This window comes from Mustela lutreola, chromosome 1 (assembly GCF_030435805.1).
Source record: "Mustela lutreola isolate mMusLut2 chromosome 1, mMusLut2.pri, whole genome shotgun sequence".
In the NCBI taxonomy this organism is placed as follows: Eukaryota; Metazoa; Chordata; class Mammalia; order Carnivora; family Mustelidae; genus Mustela; species Mustela lutreola.
This window is the reverse complement of record NC_081290.1, coordinates 18224723-18244902: the sequence shown is the minus strand read 5'-3', so window position 1 is coordinate 18244902 and position 20180 is coordinate 18224723. Positions and strand designations below refer to the sequence as shown.

At 34.4% G+C, this 20180-nt stretch overlaps 1 protein-coding gene across 12 annotated transcripts in view; it reads left to right on the top strand.

Annotated features, from left to right (window-relative positions):
- Nucleotides 1-20180, top strand: part of ADGRL3 (adhesion G protein-coupled receptor L3) — an 809555-nt gene that overhangs the window by 466165 nt on the left and 323210 nt on the right. For all 12 annotated transcript variants that reach the window (XM_059160370.1, XM_059160378.1, XM_059160333.1 and 9 more), the window contains one exon: nucleotides 5864-5973. In XM_059160370.1, the coding sequence (XP_059016353.1) occupies nucleotides 5864-5973 (110 nt within the window). The remainder of the gene's footprint in view (nucleotides 1-5863; nucleotides 5974-20180) is intronic.

Genomic DNA, 20180 nt, shown 5'->3' with positions numbered 1-20180 from the left:
CTATCTTGTCATTGCAATGATTTTCAATGGAGTTTTACACATTTAACACTTACGTGGCTGCAGCATCATGTGAAAATTTCTTAACATCCCTGGGAATGCTTGTTTGAACACACTGATTTTTAGAGTGTAATAAGAATATGTGGTGGAAGCCTTTATTGATGGAGAACCCCTGTGGATTAGACTCCCAGCACATAAATCAAACAATAATAAACTTAAATTAATTTAATGGTACCATATTAAATTACTAGACCATGGAAACAAACTAATACCATCCTTATATATCTATCATATGAGAAGTTTTAAAAATGTAGTTGAGGGTCATGTTTATATGCTTAACCTATAAATATTTGTAACCAAATGTGAGATAATAGCTGATGATTTTTATCTAGATAGTAGAAGTTAAAACAAAGATCACTTTATTGTATTGAGCAGAAAAGTGGCTGATTATTTTATATATAAGAAGAACTTAAATGAATAGCAGATACGCACATAAACATAGCAATATCATTTTCACTATATGTTGCTATGTTGCGGCAAATAGTGGTGCTTTTTTGTCCAAAGATGTTTTTTTCATTATCACACTTAATTTTGTTCCTATGCTTCTCTGAACTATATTGGAATGAATTAGTAAGCAGTAAATGATTCCGTATCATATTACTAATCCTGTGATTATGTGTATCTTCCCTGGCAGTCATCATAAGACATTAAAAAAATAAATAATTTTGCTTTAAAATTAGTGCTCATAATCAATAGCATTCAACATACTAAGTAACATTTATTAAAAAAACCTGATCAGTGGAGGGCAACTAGATGTGAGTTGAAGGCTTATATATGGGTTGAGTTCAAAGGACATGTTTTTGGTTTGTTTCTTTTGGAAATGTCTGCATAAATATTCATTGTTCCTTTCCTCCTTTATGCTCAGACACTGATCTTTCCAGTTGTTACATACCCATTTGGATTGAGGGGGCCTGGTTGTGTAATATTCATTTAAATTCAGAATCTCCTTGGAATGGCTGATCCACATCATGACTGAAGGAACCCTAGGCCACTTGGATATTTTACACCTGATCTCTGCCCCATCAGATCATCATAGTACCCCTAAGAACCTGTCAGAGTGAATTAAATCAGTTCTCCAGAGTGACTGTGAAATGTATTTAGACATTCGTACATTTCAGAAGATAGCAGTAAAATGGTTTTTAGGTCACTGTTCTGGAATCCAGTAACTACCATTTGATTTGTGAGAGTCTGAAAAGTCATGTAACATCTTCACACCTATTCCCTCTTCTGTGAAATTGGAGGTAGTAATATTCATCTCATAAAAGAAGTGACAAGTAGGATATATATGAATATGTTTTCCAAGTGTGAAGGGTTACACAGATCTAGGACTTTGTAACTATAAATTTTGGACTTAGGGTGCCCCAGTTAAAGTAGTTTGCATATAGCTGATGACTTGGCTTACAGTTTTTTGTTTGTTTGTTTGTTTGTTTAAGATTTTATTTATTTATTTGAGAGAGACAGCAATCACAACTAGGCAGAGAAGCAGGCAGAGAGAGAGGAGGAAGCAGGCTCCCTGCTGAGTCGAGAGCCCAATGCGGGGCTTGATCCCAGGACCCTGGGACCATGACCTGAGCCTAAGGCAGAGGCTTTAACCCACGGAGCCACCCAGGCACCCACAGTTTGTTTGTTTGTTTTTTTGTTTGTTTTTAATGTGAATCTTCTTTCTTTTATTGTTTATTATTTATTTTATTTATATTTTATTTATCTTTAATTTATTGTTATTTATTTTATTATCTAGCCTAAACCCCAAGAGTGCCTTCCTGGCTGCTACTTCTTTTGTATTGAAAGTTCCTCTCAAAAGGAACAGTCTTTTGAAATGAAGTATTTTTAACCTGTCCTGAAACAAATGTTCATACTGGTAACCATGCTAACTATGACAACCAAAAGTGTATTTTGTGCATATATATGATATTTTACATTTTTTCTAATGCATTTTTATAAGCACATTAACCTTGTGAAGGGGTAAAGTAACTGGCTTAAAGGAATAAAATAACTGGTTCCCATGTTATGTAAGTGAAAATTCAAATTCCAAGAGATTTCACTGAGAATAGTGTTTGGTATTTGTGAGTGCCTCCTGTCTACATACATTACTGTCTACCCTTAGCAACTTTCAAATGTGCAATATAGTATTATTGACCATAACCACCAAGCTGTACATTGCATCCCGTGACTTTATTATTTTATAACTGGAAGTGGTAACTTTTGACCCCCATCAGCCATTTCTCCTCAAAACTGTCTGCTGTTGGAGTGGATTTCGTTTTTATTGCATCAAGTTTCTGTTGGAAAAATATTGAAACTTCTATCACTGTAAATAAGCCTTAATACTTTCATAAGATTATGAGGTTTTCTCTGTGAATATTAGTGGATTAGGATGCATTTGACCATATTATTGCGGTCTTTTCTCATCCTTTATTATGTGTTCTAGAAGTATCTTTAATATCAAGGATACTGAAAATCATTTTTAAATTTATATTTATATTAAAATAAACAATGAAAAATTCTGAGTTTAAGGGACCTGAGAACATTTGATTATTTTATTTCACATTTATCATCTATAGTATTTTAGAATGAATTTACTTTAACGATTTTGACATCACTACAAAAGTATATAAAAGTACTCTTACTTGTGTATATTGTTCATTGTTCAATAAGCTTTCATCAGAAGTATAGTTCATTTTATTTTTATTTATAGTGATTGCAATTAGAAAAAGAAAACAGAACCATAAAACTTCTGTTTTTGGAATGTAGTCTTTAAACAATATTAGAATGTATCGTATACAAGAATAATATTCTAGATTATCTACCTTTCCCCCTGATTTTTAAGAATCTTAACTTATAAAGAACATTTAATATAATCATTTGTAAAATATGGAATTACTTTGAAAAGTTAATGTTTTAAAATCTTGCTGTTCAGTGCAGAACAATGATGATAATGACTGCAAATATATTATTGGTATAGCATGTTTTGGTTTATATATCTTCTCACATATATATCCCACTAATTGAAAGACTTTTTTGAGTTATTTTTGGTTAACGTTGAGTAAGATATTTGGGACTCACAAAGGTGTCTAATGTTTACAGCAAATGATCAGCCAATTTTCTTATATATGCAAAAATAATTAATATTTTTGTAAAAAATAATATAATATGTAAACTGGTTGGTGCACATATCTAGATAGATAAGCAGATAAGTGAATTAGTAATTAGTATAGTGGTCATACATCTTTTAATCTAGTCTATTTGGACATAACCATTTGAAGTCTCTGATTTAAGACCACATTCTGTATACTTTGATAATTATAATTTTTTTTTAAGATTTTATTTATTTATTTGACAGACAGAGATCACAAGTAGGCAGAGACGCAGGCAGAGAGAGAGAGAGGAAAGGAAGCAGACTCCCTGCTGAGCAGAGAGTCCAATCCAGGGTTCAAATCCCAGGACCCCGGGATCATGATCTGAGCCGAAGGCAGAGGCTGAGCCACCCAGGCGTCCTGATAATTGTAAATTTTAACCTTTACACTCAACTCATACATTGCTAGTGATCTGTCTGTTGATATAAAACATTGATTGTTTAAATAATAAAAGTTGTGTTAGTTGCTTTTCCATATCAGAATATTATAAGAGTTCACATAACTTCTAAATGAATTTTATTATCTGAGCTGTAGCGATTAGAATAAAATGTTGATAATAGGGTATAAAACGAGTTGATGAAGAAAGAAAGCAACACACACACATATATTTATAATATATATATTTCAAATTTGCCCTGGCTTAATGACTGCAGATCAGAAATACTACTTTTACAGAATATGTGCATTTTACTAAATTTCATGATGTATACTTCTTTTATTGTTAATCATTTCTACTTCAAAAGTATTCCTGATATTTTTCTTTGATGAAGAAAAGATGAGGAAGAAATAACTGTAGGTTTTTATATCTTCTCATTTTATAAATATCTGAGATTGACTTATGAGGGTTTTTTTTCCCAAGGCATGATGTGAAAATCATATGCCTTAACTGCAAAGAAACATGTATCTTATCTTGAGACATCACTTTCAAAAAGTTTTCTTTGTAAAAGGGAAGTGCTGCTATTTTTTGAAAGTCTGAATACACTAACACGGCAAGGTGCCTCCTTGCAGCATATGTGTAAGAAAAGCCACATAGACGCTGATGTTATTACACGGCTGTCTGATAATCGCCCTCAGACATTAAATCCACACAAAAGAACTTTGGGGACATGCTGATCCTCAACATTAACTGTTAGGCTAAATTGCCTGATAAGTATGGAATATTGACTTTTATTAATCTTCCACTGATTGCACAGAATATATTTTTCAGCTTACAGCATTCACTAATGAATCCATTTTAATTTAGGGACTAAATAAAATCTTCATTAAGGCCAACAAATGGTAGCCTCCAGTAAACACAAAGCATTTTCACAGTAAACAAGCTAAAGTCTGCCCTCGATGCTCCTTATTCTGCCAGTATCAAAGAAGGATACAGAAGTATATGGTCATATCAGAGAGTGAAGCATTTCTTCAAGAATGTATAATGGCAAATACTAGCCATGAGGGACTGTATTTCTGAAATGAATAAACAAGCACATTAAACAGGATAACTAGAATGTCTCATCCCATACAATTAGTGGCAATATTATAGTTGGAAAAAAAAAACATGATTTTTTCTATAGAAATATCTACCTATCAATAAATTATCAAATCTAGACAATTTCTGAGCAAAATTGACCGTAGCAAATCCATTCTGAACTTGGGCGTCTTTTTCAAAATAAGAATCAGTTTCATTATATGTATCTTTACCCATGATTAAGTCTGCACAGCCCAGATTTGTTTAACCCAATTGCCACAAAAAATGGATAGTTTATATTTCTACTTCAGTAGTGGTTTTTGATTATTCTCTTTGGAGATTTAAAATTATTTTAAATTATAGGAGATTGGCATTGGTGAACAGCAATGTGTGAGGTTAATGTAATTATTTATCTGAACAAGGGGACATGAGCATCAATTCTTAAAAAAATAGTTTTACTTACAATGTTAGTTATATATTCATATATATTAAATTTTACATATATTTTATATTCAAATATTAAATTTTTATTGATTTTTTAAAAGTTTGGCTAAAAGCTTTTCCACATCGTATTTTCACTGCCTTTAAAGTGGATATCATGATAATTGGTGAATTTATTTTACAATTTCTTTTTTTTTTTAAGATTTTATTTATTTATTGGACAGACAGAGATCACAAGTAGACAGAGAGGCAGGCAGAGAGAGGGGGGGAAGCAGGCTCCCTGCCAAGCAGAGAGCCCGATGTGGGGCTCGATCCCAGGACCCTGGGATCATGACCTGACCTGAAGGCAGAGGCTTTAACTCATTGAGCCACCCAGGCGCCCCTATTTTACAATTTCTAATAAAACTCTGTAGTCATATTTTCTCAATTTTTAAAAAATAACGGCAGTTTGTAATTCTTACCAAACTGTCCTTACCTGTGTTCATATTGACAGTATTCTACGGACCGGTTAGTGTTGCTTAAGCAGTATTTAATTTTTAACTCAAAATCATACCATTTTCCCTGAAATATTAAATTTGTTAGTAAGAGTAAACTAGATGAACTGATTTTTATTTTTAGTTTTTTAAGTGTACCACAGATATTTCCTTCAAAGGTCTGAAATTCTAAATTGACCAAAACCTTATGTAAACTCTTTGTAACAAGAACCAAAATAAAATTAGTACTGGTGTTAGTAATGATTTAACTTCCCATAAATTTATTATCTCTTTTCTCTTGACTTCAGGTGCAATAACAGAACGCAGTGTGCAGTGGTGGCAGGTCCTGATGTTTTTCCAGACCCGTGTCCAGGAACCTATAAATACCTGGAAGTGCAGTACGAATGTGTCCCTTACAGTATGTATATTCCTGTTCTGTTCTTGTGAAAAGATACTAAGCTTTGTTTTGCATGCATTGACAAAGTATTCTCTATGAAAGCATAAGAATTATCACATTTATACATGTTTTTTTTTTTTAAAGACTGGCTAATTTGAATTTTTCAGGATCATATATCCGCCCACCATTGGAATAATTAGATGTTGCGTGCAGGATTCTGCAGCATCCATTTTGACTATACATTTCTGTATATCAATACTCATTCTAAAAGGTTTCTTAATGTAAGAATATAAAATTTTTAGAAGAAAGTTGAAATGAATGACATGCCAATACTGCATCCTTCTACGTCCAAGCAAATAGAAAGTGAAAATGAGTAATATACTTACATAGTATTATATTATGTAAATATTATATATAATATTATGTATCACTATATGTAACATTATATAATGTTAATTTTATATAATGATAGTGGCATAGAAATTGATAAACTTTAAGTTTAATAGAAGCAGTTATGTCTAATCTATAAGTGCTGTCGACATTTTGAGGATGAGAAATATATTCACCCAGAAGGAACAAACTGAAAAGAAAACACAAAAATTACATGAACTAAAGCATTCTTCAGAATTTACCTCTTACAGCCTCAAGAAGTTTTCTTTGCAACTTTTCAGTCAGATAGGGCATATGCCAACCACATATTTTTTCTTCAGGAATAATGAAGAATCAAAACTGGAGCATTTTTCTGACTTTTCTACCCAAAGGAAGAATCACCATTTCATAGAAATATTTTTGATCTGACTATTTATTATTCACGGGATTCCTCAGTGAAGATCACTCAGGAAGTCCTGCATTCTCACATTACATATTCAGTTCATCCCAAGAGTAGAAGACACTGGGGATCGCCCATAAATCCCAGGTTCCAACTTCCTTTGACATCTCTGAAGAGAAGTATCTGGGGGTCAGCCAGTGTAGCTGTGCCAAGAGATAGGTCGAAGCTCGCCTCATTTCTGCTTATTTAAGAAGCAGCACATTACTCATAAACTGTAAGTTGTGCATAATCTAATAATAGAGAGCAATTTGGCCAGCAAGAAATGAATTGAAATTTTAAAGTAATAATGAAAGCAGTCGAGAGAAAATTTCATTTTTGTTTTATTTATTTGTAATTCATTAGAGAAAGTTTATCTGGTGCAGTCTTAGAAGCTAATTTTCCTTGTTATAACAGAAATCGTAAGCGTATGGGTTCTATTGAAATCTCCACTGAAGTTATGCTTCGTGTACACTGTTATCTCTAGGGATCCTTCTATGGAAAGATAAAGCTCTTACTGACCAGTTATTGTTCATTAGTAATATTTTAAGGTAATAATATTTGCCTTTTGCAACTTTTTCAATTATCGTTAGATTATATAATAAGATCATTGTGAATTATGTAGAATAGCTGTTTCCAAAGGCATTTCATAAAAATCCACCATAAGGAATACCTCATTTTTAAAGACAGTTTGAGGAAACTTTCAGTCATATTTTTGAAACATGAAGGCTGAAGTAGGAAATGTCAAGCTAGATTTTTTCACAATTTTTAAATATTAAAGAATTTCACAGCTGTCTCTTCAATTTTCTGTATTTCTTCAGAATTTCTTTGAGGACAACTACTCCAAAATCCTCTGGCCAACTTATTTAAAAAAATCATCTACTTAAATCATTTCAATATAAACAAGAATTTGTGCATACCCTTTGGCATAAAAGGAGTATGGTTTACCACATTATTTCCTTTCTCTTTTACAAATTTTCAGAGACGAATTATTTGATTTCTGTGTATCCCGTATATACAGGTTTCTGATATCCTTAAAATCTATGGATCACCTTAGATGTATATCCATTATGTTAAAATATTCATCCGATTATTTTATTAAATATTAAAGTGCAGCCACTTGCCTGTTAACATACTGGTTTAAGTTACATGGGTTAGTATGATTGCCCTTGTTTGAATATCTTCAGTATGATTCAGTTGAAAGTGTAATATGTAATTGGGATTCATTTAGTAAATTTAACATGATTTTAAAAGGAAAAAAAATACACAAGGAAGTATAAACCATGAAGTAAAGTATAGTGACTTACTTGAAAGGTAGATTGGTTTAATGGGAAAATACCACCAGAGATCAGGGAGACTGGGTTCAGAATATGGTCTGGTTACTTAACAGAAAAGCATAGGTCCTTAAGCAAAGGTAAATTATTAAATTTTTCTTGATCTCACTTTATAGACATTCCCTGATCTGTAGTAAGTTGATTTAGATCAACACTAAGTTCTTTTTCTTACCCCTAGCATAAAATACTTTTTCCTTTTCCAATGCTATAAAAGAAAAAAAAAAAAAGAAAAATCAATTACTTAAAATTGGCCATCATTTATTGGCACTTACTACATCTTATTTACCACATGGGTTAAATATTTGTATATATTATTTTATTTAAGTTTCATTATATCCTCCCTGTTAGGTATGAGTATCACTATTCTGACTGAAGCTCAGTAGGATAAGTTAATGTTTCATGTAAAATACAGAGTAGCTGGAAAATGACATAGCCAAGATTTGAGCCTGTCTCTAATACCTGTTAAGGACACAGCGATAAATCTACCCAGAGATTTTCTCCTCTATATTTTCATGAGTTATCCAATCTTGTTTAACTCAAAATTTTCATCACTGTAGTTATGGCACATGGTGGAAGCAAATGCTTCAAGGGCCTGAATCTTTTTTTTTTTTTTCTTTTTTAAGGTTTTGTTTATTTATTTGCCAGGAGGAGAGGGAGAGAGAGAGAAACAGGCTCCCTGCTGAGCAAGGAGCCTGATGCAGGACTCAATCCCAGGACCCCGGGATCATAACCTGAGCCCAAGGCAGTCGTGTAATCATCTGAGCCAGCCAGGCGTCCAGCTGGACTCTTTTTGTTAGTTCTTTTGCTACTTAACTTTGAAGAGGTTGTTATGCCTTTCTTAAAATAGCTGGTTCGCTGCAAACTTTGATCTTCCCAATCACCTGAGAAAGCATAATGACAAAAAGGAGTTCAGCTATAAAACTTGTGCCCACAGTTTGGAATGAGGCTCTTAGCTAAGTAGTAACTTAAGAAGTTATTTATTTATTTATTTATTTATTTATTTATTTATTTATTTTAAAGATTTTATTTATTTATTTGACAGAGAGAGATCACAAGTAGGCAGAGAGGCAGGCAGAGAGAGAGGAGGAAGCAGGTTCCCTGCTGAGCAGAGAGCCCGATGTGGGACTCGATCCCAGGACCCTGAGATCATGACCTGAGCCGAAGGCAGTGGCTTAACACACTGAGCCACCCAGGCGCCCCAAGAAGTTATTTAAATCACCCATATTATGGGGCGCCTAGGTGGCTCAGTGGGTTAAGCCGCTGCCTTTGGCTCAGGTCATGGTCTCAGGGTCCTGGGATCGAGTCCCACATCGGGCTCTCTGCTCAGCAGGGAGCCTGCTTCCTCCTCTCTCTCTCTCTGCCTGTCTCCCTACTTGTGATCTCTCTCTGTCAAATAAATAAATAAAATCTTTAAATCACCCATATTATAAGAGAAATCCTTGTATGTAATATATGTATTGAAATATCCCTAATGTGTTATTAGGAGGTAAACTTCAGACTTAGGATTCGTTGTTAGTGTTTTAAATTTTTCTAATTGAGCACCTCAATAAACAAATTATGTTAGGTTCTATCTGTTATACAGTTCAGTAATACCCATTTTCATTTTTAAGACAACAAACTTCATTATATATAAGTGATATATTTGATCTTTATGAATGTTTTCTTCTTAATATGGAGATGTGGGAAAAATACTATTATTAAATTTTCTTTCTTTATATAGACTCTGTGTGTGAGTTCTCTTGGTAATATTTTTAAAGTGATACTTTCCAATGGAAAAATATAGAAAAAAAATGAGAATATCAAAATATAGATAAAATATGTGGGGAACATTAATATTAATAATACATTAGCATAATAAAGGTGATAGACATAAAAATTCAGCAAAATTCTTTGTTTCACATCAGAAATATGGAGTTAAAATATCTGAGATAAGCTTGCGATATATTTTTTAAGCTTGCAATAATTTTTTGCAGAGGTTTTGGCGTCAATAAATAGATACATGGCTAAACAATGACAGTTTTAGAAGAACCTTAACCTGAATCAGATGGTATGACTGACTTTCTTTCTTTCTTTCTTTCTTTCTTTCTTTCTTTCTTAAGTTGTTCATAGGAAAGAAAGTTTAAAAAAATAGTGATTAAAAACAATTTTGTGAGGCCACTTTCTTTGAGTGAATCCTAAGTCTGAAGTTTACCTTCTAATAACACACTTCTCTGAATTGCTATAGTTCTATTTAATTTTTCCTAAATCTCAGCCTTCTCTCTCCTGCCTGTATTTTCTTGTTTGGGTTCACAGATCTCCTGTTTGTGACCAAATTTGGGACAGGTGAATCAATACGTTTCTAGGTTCCTGTCACACCTTAGTCGCAGTGTGACTTTTATAGCCTTCGCATTTACTTTTGAGTTTGATTTTCCTCCTGAGTGTTTTGTTGTTGTTGTTGTTTTCCTCCTGGGAGATGACCCAGATATTCAGAGGTTAAACCGCAGCGTTTATCATGCCACACTCTGGCTCTCTACCTTGCTTCTTCGTGTCGCATTTCCATACCTTCTGGCCTGATCGGGGATTGAAATCCCGGCATCTTCAGGTAGAGTTTCCCTCAGTTAGCTGGTTCACAGGGAAGATTTGTGTCAGGAGGAAAACAATAAAACAACTAACCACCAATATAGAGTATTTCTGAGCAAAGAATCTTTACTTTGCATCCTGCTGACAATTTGTCTTTCTTCCAAGGCGTACAATTTCACGCACATTACACTCAGAAAGTGCTTGTCTTTTCTCACAGTCCTGCTTTTCTCTTCAGTGCTTTGTTTGTTCCTTTTAGAAATACAAACCACATATTACTTCTTCTAGCAACCTTTTCTTGCAGTGGATTTTCTTAAGAAACGGAGAGAGGGAGCACGCTATTTGGAGAGCTACTAGAAATGAGTGGTTTAACCGATCTTATGTTACACCACTTACAGATTTTCTCACCATTCACATCAGCCATCTGAAGTTACGTGTGATTGTCTATGGAAAAACATGCAAAATGAGTATTACCGGAAAATTAATATTTATAAACAATGACATAATCTATTAGTTTTTGTCTTTTTTTTTACTCTAAGAATAAGCATTATACTTCAACATTTAAAACAGACAAGTGTTTATTTAGTTATAAATAACTAAATATATTTTTGCTAGTAATATTCAAATGAGTACATATTTTAATATATGCATTCTTTGGTTCTTACTATGTAAAAAATACTTATATATTTTATAACACAAGTGCCAAAATTAGCCCATAGGTTTAATCTTTAAGATGGCACAGAAATGTCAAGATATAGGTTGATTGCTTCTGCCCCAGTACATTTTTCAGTTTCTGACACAGAGGAGACATTCGAGAAACATGTATTAGATGGTTAGAGAAAAAAAAAAAAAATTAGTCAAAATGGCTCCTCCCAAAGTATTCTGTTCACAACTAGAATGATTAAACTCAAGAAACTCTAGTCTACAAACAAGACCTTATTAATTCAAATGGAAGATCTATGGTAAAAATATAGAGTATACGAATTTTAGTTCCTTCAAGTTGTTTGGTGATTTTATTCCTCAAGTATGCTACCAGCAACCAGTTTTTCCTATTATTCTTCCCTGAGCCTCCAAGTAATGTAGCAAGTATTATCCCTTAAATATTGGTCCCTTTCTAAGAGCAGGGACAATTATTTAAATTCTCTTTTAGAAAAAAAAATATTTTTTAGAATAATATTTATTAAAATAACTATCAGATTCTTCCTCTTTCTTTCTTTGAAGAGAAAGAGAGCCGGGGAGAGAGAGAATCTTTAGCAGGTTCCACACTCGTCTGACACGAGGGTCAGTCTCAGCATCTCAGGGTCTTGCGCCATGACCGAGAGTCCAATGCTTAACCGACTGAGCCACCCACGTGCCCCTTTCTTTTCTCCTTTTGCTCTCCCACTGCAGTTTCTTTCCTTCTCTCTCAAACATTTTTTCTCTATTTCACAGTACCTTATACGTGACAGATAATCCATAAATATTTTAGAAATGAATCAGTGATTACCTAATAGTTAAAGTTTGCTGATATGCCCAAAATATCATATATTCATAAAAATTACTAGGAAACGAGAAGAATAGACGGACCATACTTTCTTGGAGGTCAGAATCCTAAACTCTCTCGTACCTTTTTCTAGCTGCTCATAGGTTTATGGAAATTATTTTCAACTCAAGGATGCCATTTGCTTTCAAGACATCCCACTTATCTGTCATCACTCAACATCTGTTAGATACCAGGGACTGCTACACGTGTTGGCACGTAAAACTATGCAAAAAGATTCTGCCCTCCATGAAATTAATCAAATGGGGCTCAGTCCCCGATGTGATAGTGTTTTTAGGTCAGCAAAGCAATGGAGCATTTCACATTAGCGGTGTACAGAGAAGGCACTCCCACCCCATAGTGGCTAGTGTGGGGTTGAGCATGGGTATCTTCAGGGACTGTTTTCTAAAGGAAATGACTCTTGAGCGGAGTCCTAAAGAATAAGAAGAACAAGCATTTGTAACAGATGGGACAGTGTAAGATAAGAAATTGTACGGTGAATGTGAAACCAAACAGACTGATGTTTCCATCAAATACAGAACATAAGAGTGACAGGGGAGATGGACATGCCCATTGGCAGGTAGAAATTGTGACCTCCCTGTAGGCTGTGATTCCTCTATCCCAGTGTAGAGCACAGAAAAGACAATAAAAAACTGGAAAGACAAATTCACCATAAAATCCAGAGCCTACATTTCCTTCATCAGTGATAGACTAGAACTGGGGGGGGGGGGGGGTGCTGCTTCCTTTAAATAGGGTCTGTTCTTCTCAAATAGCTATATTATCCAGGACTTATCATATTGTACCTGGTTCACTATAATCATTTAAAATGGCTTCTGAAGATACTTAACTTTGCAGCTCTTTTTCTAGAGTTTTGATGTAATCAGTGCTAATAGATGTAAAAAACACTTCTAAATTGTTACTATATTTCTTAATTTTCAAAAGATAGAGAGTTGGTATACTAACAAAAATTCTACCTAAAGAAGTTTTTTGGTGCCTAATATGGGTCAGTCCCTATGTTAGGTGCTGGGGAAAAATAGATATGGGCCCTATAAAGCTGGCAGGCTTGGGAGATAAGGCAACATCACATGAACCAAAACATATAATCATTAAAATCATTATATGATATAATAACCATTTTATCATATAATAAAATCATTATATCATATATAATATAAACCATATAATCATTAAAGATTGAAATAAAATGCAAGAAGAAAATAAGCACGGTTGCATGATAGAGAATAGTGAAAGGGCCAGCTCACCTAAGGTGTTGTGAAAGATGTGAAGAATACAGTAGGCAAAGAGTCTGGGGGAAAAATCTTCCAAGGCAAATAGAAGAGTAGTAACGAAGAGGTCAGCCTGTTCTGAGACCTGATTGAAAGTTAATGTGACTACGGTCAAGATGAGGGGAGTGACTTGGAGAGAAACAGGCCAGCGACTAGTACTGCTAATACCCTTGTTAATGAAGCAGTGATTTCTTTGAAGGTTCTAAGATTTATTAAGAATCAAAACACAGGGGCATCTGGGTGGCTTAGTTGGTTAAGCATCTGCCTTCAGCACAGGTCATAATGCCGGGGTGCTGGGATCAAACCCCACATTGGGCTCACTGCTTGGAGAACATGCTTCTTCATCTCTCTCTGCCTGCTGCTCCCACCTGCTTGTGCTCTCTCTCTCAAAAAAAAAAAAAAAAAAAAAAAAAATCAATATGTTTGCAAAATGAAATTGAATAAACTGGCATTCTCTTTAAAATATGTAGTGTAAAAACATACTGCATGATTCTACAATAATATAAAGATAAACTTGCATCAAATAAGTCAAACATCAGGTGGCATCAATATTTAGATAAGCTCTGGGGACGCCTGGGTGGCTCAGTGGATTAAAGCCTCTGCCTTCAGCTCAGGTCATGATCCCAGGGTCCTGGGATTGAGCCGCGCGCATCGGGCTCTCTGCTCAAAGGGGAGCCTGCTCCCCCCCCTCTCTGCCTGCCTCTCTTTCTACTTGTGATCTCTGTCAAATAAATAAATAAAATCTTAAAAAAAAAAAAAACATTTAGATAAGCTCTGTATATACTTCCGGTAGATGAATAATATGTAAATGTATGCATAGATGCTAATTGTAAGGGAACAAGATGAATTGAGAGTATTAAACAAATTAACTGGATTACCAGTGTTAGGAAAAGATTTGGTTTAGGAAGTACAGTGTTATAGACATAAATAAAGTTTGAGAGGTTAACTTAACTATGTTCATTTGCTTTATTTGCAATAATAAAATTATAGAGCTTGGACACTTAAACTTAATTCAAAGAAATTTTTACAACGTGCTCTAACTGAGAAGCATAAACATGCAAGATTTAAAAAGACATAGAATGTAACGTTTTGTTTTTAAAATACACTGATGTAAGTGGGCCCTTGGGTGGCTCAGTTGCTTAAGCTTCTGACTGTTTGATTCCTACTCAGGTCATGATCTCAGAGCTGTGGAATTGAGCCCCACATTGGGCTCCTCACTCAGCACACAGTCTGCTTAAATTATTCCCTCTCCTTATTGAGGAATTTCTGAAATGGAAGGATATCCCAGTTCATGTGAATGCTAGAAAATTTTTTAATTGCTTAAAATTTTTTCAGAACCCTTCTATATATCCCAAAGACATTTAAACAATTAAGTTCTTATCTGGCCGACTCCATGATGATGCTTCCCAAAATATCCATATCTGGAACCTGTGAGTTTTTACCTTAAGTGACAACAGGGACTTTGTAGATGTGATTAAATTTAAGATCTGGAGTTGAGGAGATCGTACTGTATTATCCAAGTAGATGGAAGGTAATTGCAAATGTCCTTCTAAGAGCAGGCCAATGTTGGAAATAGGATATATGACAACAGAGACAGAGCCTAGTGTGAGACAGACGAAGATAGGGAAAGGGCCACCAGTCAAGGAATGCAGGCAGCCTGTATGAAGCCGGGGGGACAAGGAATTCCTCCCCCCCTAGAGCCTCCAGAATGGATACAACTCTTCACTTCAGCCCTTAGCACCCATTTTGGACTTCTGACCTAAGTGTTGTTTTTAACCTCTACATTTCTAAATTTAGGTTATCATATTTTACTTATATTTTTTAAAGATTTTATTTATTTGGCAGAGAGAGATCACAAGTAGGCAGAGAGGCAGGCAGAGAGAGGGAGGAGGAAGCACGCTCCCTGCCTAGCAGAGAGCCCGATGCAGAACTCGATCCCAGGACCCTGAGATCATGACCTGAGCTGAAGGCAGAGGCTTAACCCACTGAGCCACCCAGGCAGCCCTTCTTATCATATTTTTAAAACATAAACATAGAAACCTTCTGTAATGGACAGGCGAGATGTAGGGAGTGCAGCATGTTATTATAGACAGAAGTCATGTCAATTCTCTTTATAATGTACCCTATGGTAGATAATCCCAAGGCAAGTTAGGATTTATTAAAATTAATTTTACTGTATTACACTTACCTACTATTTATGTGAGGCAGCAAAAGAAAAATAAATGATGGGTAAATAAGGAGTTGATTGTGAATATATGAGCTACATAAATAGCATGAATAAATGTACTGAGTTTCCCTGTAAATTTTGTATCTTTATGTAGGAATTTCTCACAATAACTGACTTGTAATACCTGAATTTAATTCATATGTATAGACTTCCCAATCTGCTCTGTATGTATTAATTGAATTTTCTTTTACCAACATTTAGTGAAAATCTAATCTTTAAAATATTGCAGCATTCAGATACCCCCAATAATATAAATATGACTAGCTCTTACCATCTAAGAACCCATAATCTCATCATTTATCATCCTTCAAGTAATCACATCAAGTTAGAATCAAAGCCTAGAAGGAAACTAAGTACCATTTAGTTTTTATTAATATTATTTTATAAATGTATTATCTTCTCTCTATGCTAATTGCTTTTCAACTTCAATTAGAACAGAAATCAATGCAGAATAGAACAGTACGTGATACGGAGAAAGAAGTGGCTGTTCCTACGTACATCTTCTATGGCAAAGACATATTACCTACGCTCTTTGTCAGTTCCCACCACATTTTCCCTGTGCTCATGTCTCCTAGTTCTCTCAAGCATTGGACCATGTAAGAGTGGTTAAGAGTGAGAGCCTGGAAATTGACATTCCGACTTTGCCAATTACTAGCTAAGTTCTCATGAAGTTGTATACTACTCTGTGAATGAGTCTCTTCATATAGAAAATAAGGATGATACTCAAATCACAGACTTTGTGAAAATTAAAAAGAAATGTATGCTAAAAGCCTAGTACAGTGATGACAACATTGGAAATGCTCTTTATATCATTGCTGTTTGACTGAATCTACATATTGCCTCTCACCTGTTTTCCGTGCGATCATCCTCTGGGGCTTGGAATTATGTAATGCTGGTAACTTAACCCAGGATTTGGGGAGACCCCTGACATCCTAGACTTCTAACTTTCCCTAGTTCTTTTGACTACTGGTGCAATTTTACAAAACTTCTATCTCAGTTCTCCATCTTTCATTTCAGATTACATCTGAAATGTGATTCCTTCGCAGATACAAGGTCATCTGCTATGTGATTTAGCTCTTAAACCAATTCTTTCTTATGGGGTTACTCTTTTTAATCCCAGTGTGATGACTAAGCCACATCAGACAACTTTTTTCTGAGTCCACACTCAGTCCACTGGGTTTCTGTGAGTTCTTTTGTCACCTGAATTTCAGGCTCTGCACCCCTTTGGATTTGACTACTGGTACTGGAAATTGTATGAATCACACCAAGCTTGCCATGGAGGTTGGGCATTGTATCTTTTATTTTCATGCTTTTCTCAGCGGTGTTAGCTCTTTTACTACCAATTAATTTATTTCCAGTCCTATTTCTTCTCATAGGCAGCAAGAGGTAAAGAGGTATCAATTACTAAAATGTCTCTAGGTGGACCCTGACAACGTTCTATTTCATTCAACAAATATAGGTTAAGTCTCTATTATATGAGTCTTCACAGACTATTTCTAGGAAATAACGGTGGAATTTAAATTTAAAGCAACCTAAATCCATCTTTAATTTTCTAATAGGTGAAGAAATTGAGAGTCAGAATAAGTAAAATAGTCAATGATTATGTAGTTAGAACTTACTGACTCCTAATTGTCAATCAAATTCTCTTTCCATCATGCTACTTTCTCTCTCTCTCTCTCTTTTTAATTTCAGAGTAGTTTTTCTATACTTAGAGATGTAAGGAGTGATTAAAACGTACACTCAAAAATATAAAATATCTAAATATATCCTCTTTAACTGAAATTTGGCATTCTAGCCCAGTGCCTCATTTTAATTCAAATTCTTTCAGAAAAATTTTAGAATTCAAAATGGTCCTAAGGTGAAAGCTTGATTATTTGGTCTTTGTTTGCCTTCAGTATGGCCCATAATTAACATAATTAATGATGGCATATTGAGATATCAAAAAAACCCAGCTTTCTCCATATGTGAGAGATCAGTCTTTTTGTGCATAGTGCTAGATTTCAAGCTATTAGTCCTTTCTCATAAATTTATTTCAAAATTGCCTCAAGAAATTCCATAAATGAACATTTTTAGAGAAAGTGGGCTATGCAATTTGCTTTTATGTTCACCATATAGTAAATCACCATACGCTAACAATTTTGCTTTTTGGAATCCTTCAAATAGACATTCAAGTTTCTGTGACAAATCTTTTCTTGTCTCGGTTTTGAGAACAGCTTGAAATAAGTTCAGTACTCAATAACATTGAAATTTCATAGATGCCAAAAACTGTAGTTAAAAGACACACACATACGCACAACTAATGGAATTATTGAGAGAAAAATTAATCTCTTCCAAAAAGCCTAACATAAAATTTCCTTTACTGTGATTTTCCTTGACTTGTTTCCCTTCCTATTCTCCTGACCTCTTAGAGAACTCATTGATGTTAAGTTCATCAAGATAAGAGGAAAGGCTCAGAAGGAAGTTCATATTCAAATTTGTTGGAAACAAAAATGCATTCATTCCTCAACAAAGCTTCTTTTTTTTTTCTTTTGGATTCATTCTGATTGTTCAAGTGCCAAGAGAACTGATAACTGGTTGCTTATGTGTATCACAATCTAATAAAACTTTTTATGGCAGTATTTTGGTCCTATCCTGATCTATTACTTGCCAAGAGATAACCAATCAAGTGTAATTCAAAAAAAAGCAAAAAAAAAAAAAAAAAAGATACAAAACAACAACAAAAAAACCCGCACCCAAAACAGAAATAAAAACAAAAACAAAAGTCTACTGAGTAAAGGAATATTATTGGGGATATTAACAGGCAAACCTCTAAGAATTCTTCATTCCTACTTTATCATGCACTTTCTAATGCTCTTATTAAATGGGTTCAAATACCAAGATCGGGTATCATCAATTATGACTGTCTTCCCTGCAAAAAACGGTGTGTGTTACTCTTTTTAGGAATGAGTGATAAGAGTAAAGCAAGAAACATATGCTATTAACTTTCTTTAGGGCTCAGCAATCCTTAGTCATTTTTTAATACTTGGCCCTCAGTTTTTGTTTAGCAGTGATTCTAACACAAAATTCAAGAGTTTATGATGAGTTATATTACCTGATTGAATCTTACCAGCTGCTGCTTCTTGTGAAAATCAGATGATATTTTCTAAAATGTTGAAATACCTTGTTTTTATCCCTATCTTGAACACCAGTAGGAGCTGTTCACTAAAAACTCCATTTATCATAGGTTCCAAAAATGTTGAAGATCCAGAGTTGATAAGAACCAAGGTAGAGGGACACATGGGTGGCTCAGTGGGTTATGTGTCTGCCTTTGGCTCAGGTCATAATTCCGGGGTCCTAGGGTGGAGCTCTGCCAGGGCTCCCCGCTCCGGCTCTCTCTCACTACCTCTGCCCCTATCTCTGTCTTTCCGTCTCTCAAAAAATAAGTGAAAAAACAAAACAAAAAACAACAACATAGGGAGACCATGGTTGCCATCTTATTTTACCTACATAGTGTAAGGCCAGGACCTATTTTTAATTCCATGTTGGCTATTAGGGATGAAGAGTCTTATTATTTACCAGAAATTTCCAAATTAACCTAATGCTTTTGAAATATGATTTATTTCTTCAATGTAAGAAGATTATTTTGATTGGAATGATAGACACAACAGAATTAAAATAATTTCTAGCACATAATTAGTTCTTAATAAGTTTGCTATTATTTTAATATCTTCTTTTAATGTCTTCTATTTTAATGGATAGAGTGTTTAGCTTATGGTTGAAAACACTATAACAAAAAACTGTGAATACCAAGATATAAAACATACTGTATATCCCCCATTTAAGCTTTTGAGATATTCTATCTGGATGTGTTTTTAAGAGTTGAAATTCTGGCACAGACTCAAATTCATCTGTCTTTGAATTCTTTTAGTAGATTATAGACTTTTACAAAGACTCTGATCTAATTTTATATTAGTGGCAGTTGCTAGGTAACTCTTTGATGCAAATTAATCATTAAACATTTAGCAACTCATTCTCTGATTGGAGTGGAAACAGGAGTGACTTCGAAGCCGACAGCCCAGGAAACAACTGATTGAAAAAGAAAATCTTGAGGTGTTTAATACAAATAGACAGTAACTCCTCAACTTGATTTTCTTCATCTTTGTCATAATCAAAAATGAAAGAAAAATTGCTAGAAAAAAGAAGAACTTTTTCCTGAGAGTAGATATTGTCCACTGAGCAAGTACCAAGTGCCAATACTTCACTAAATATTTTGTGTAAAGTATTTTTTTATTTGCATAGCAATTTATTTACATGATACAATTCCCATTTTAAATATAGGGAACCTAGGAATATAAATTAAGTAGCTTAGTTTGTCCAAGGTGGACCGAAAGGGGTAGAGTGGGAATTTGAAAACAAGGGTTTCCCTTTGATTCCTATGTCTTGTTCTTCTCATTATACTAAAGAAAGCATTAAAAATAACTTCCTGGGACGCCTGGGTGGCTCAGTTGGTTGGACGACTGCC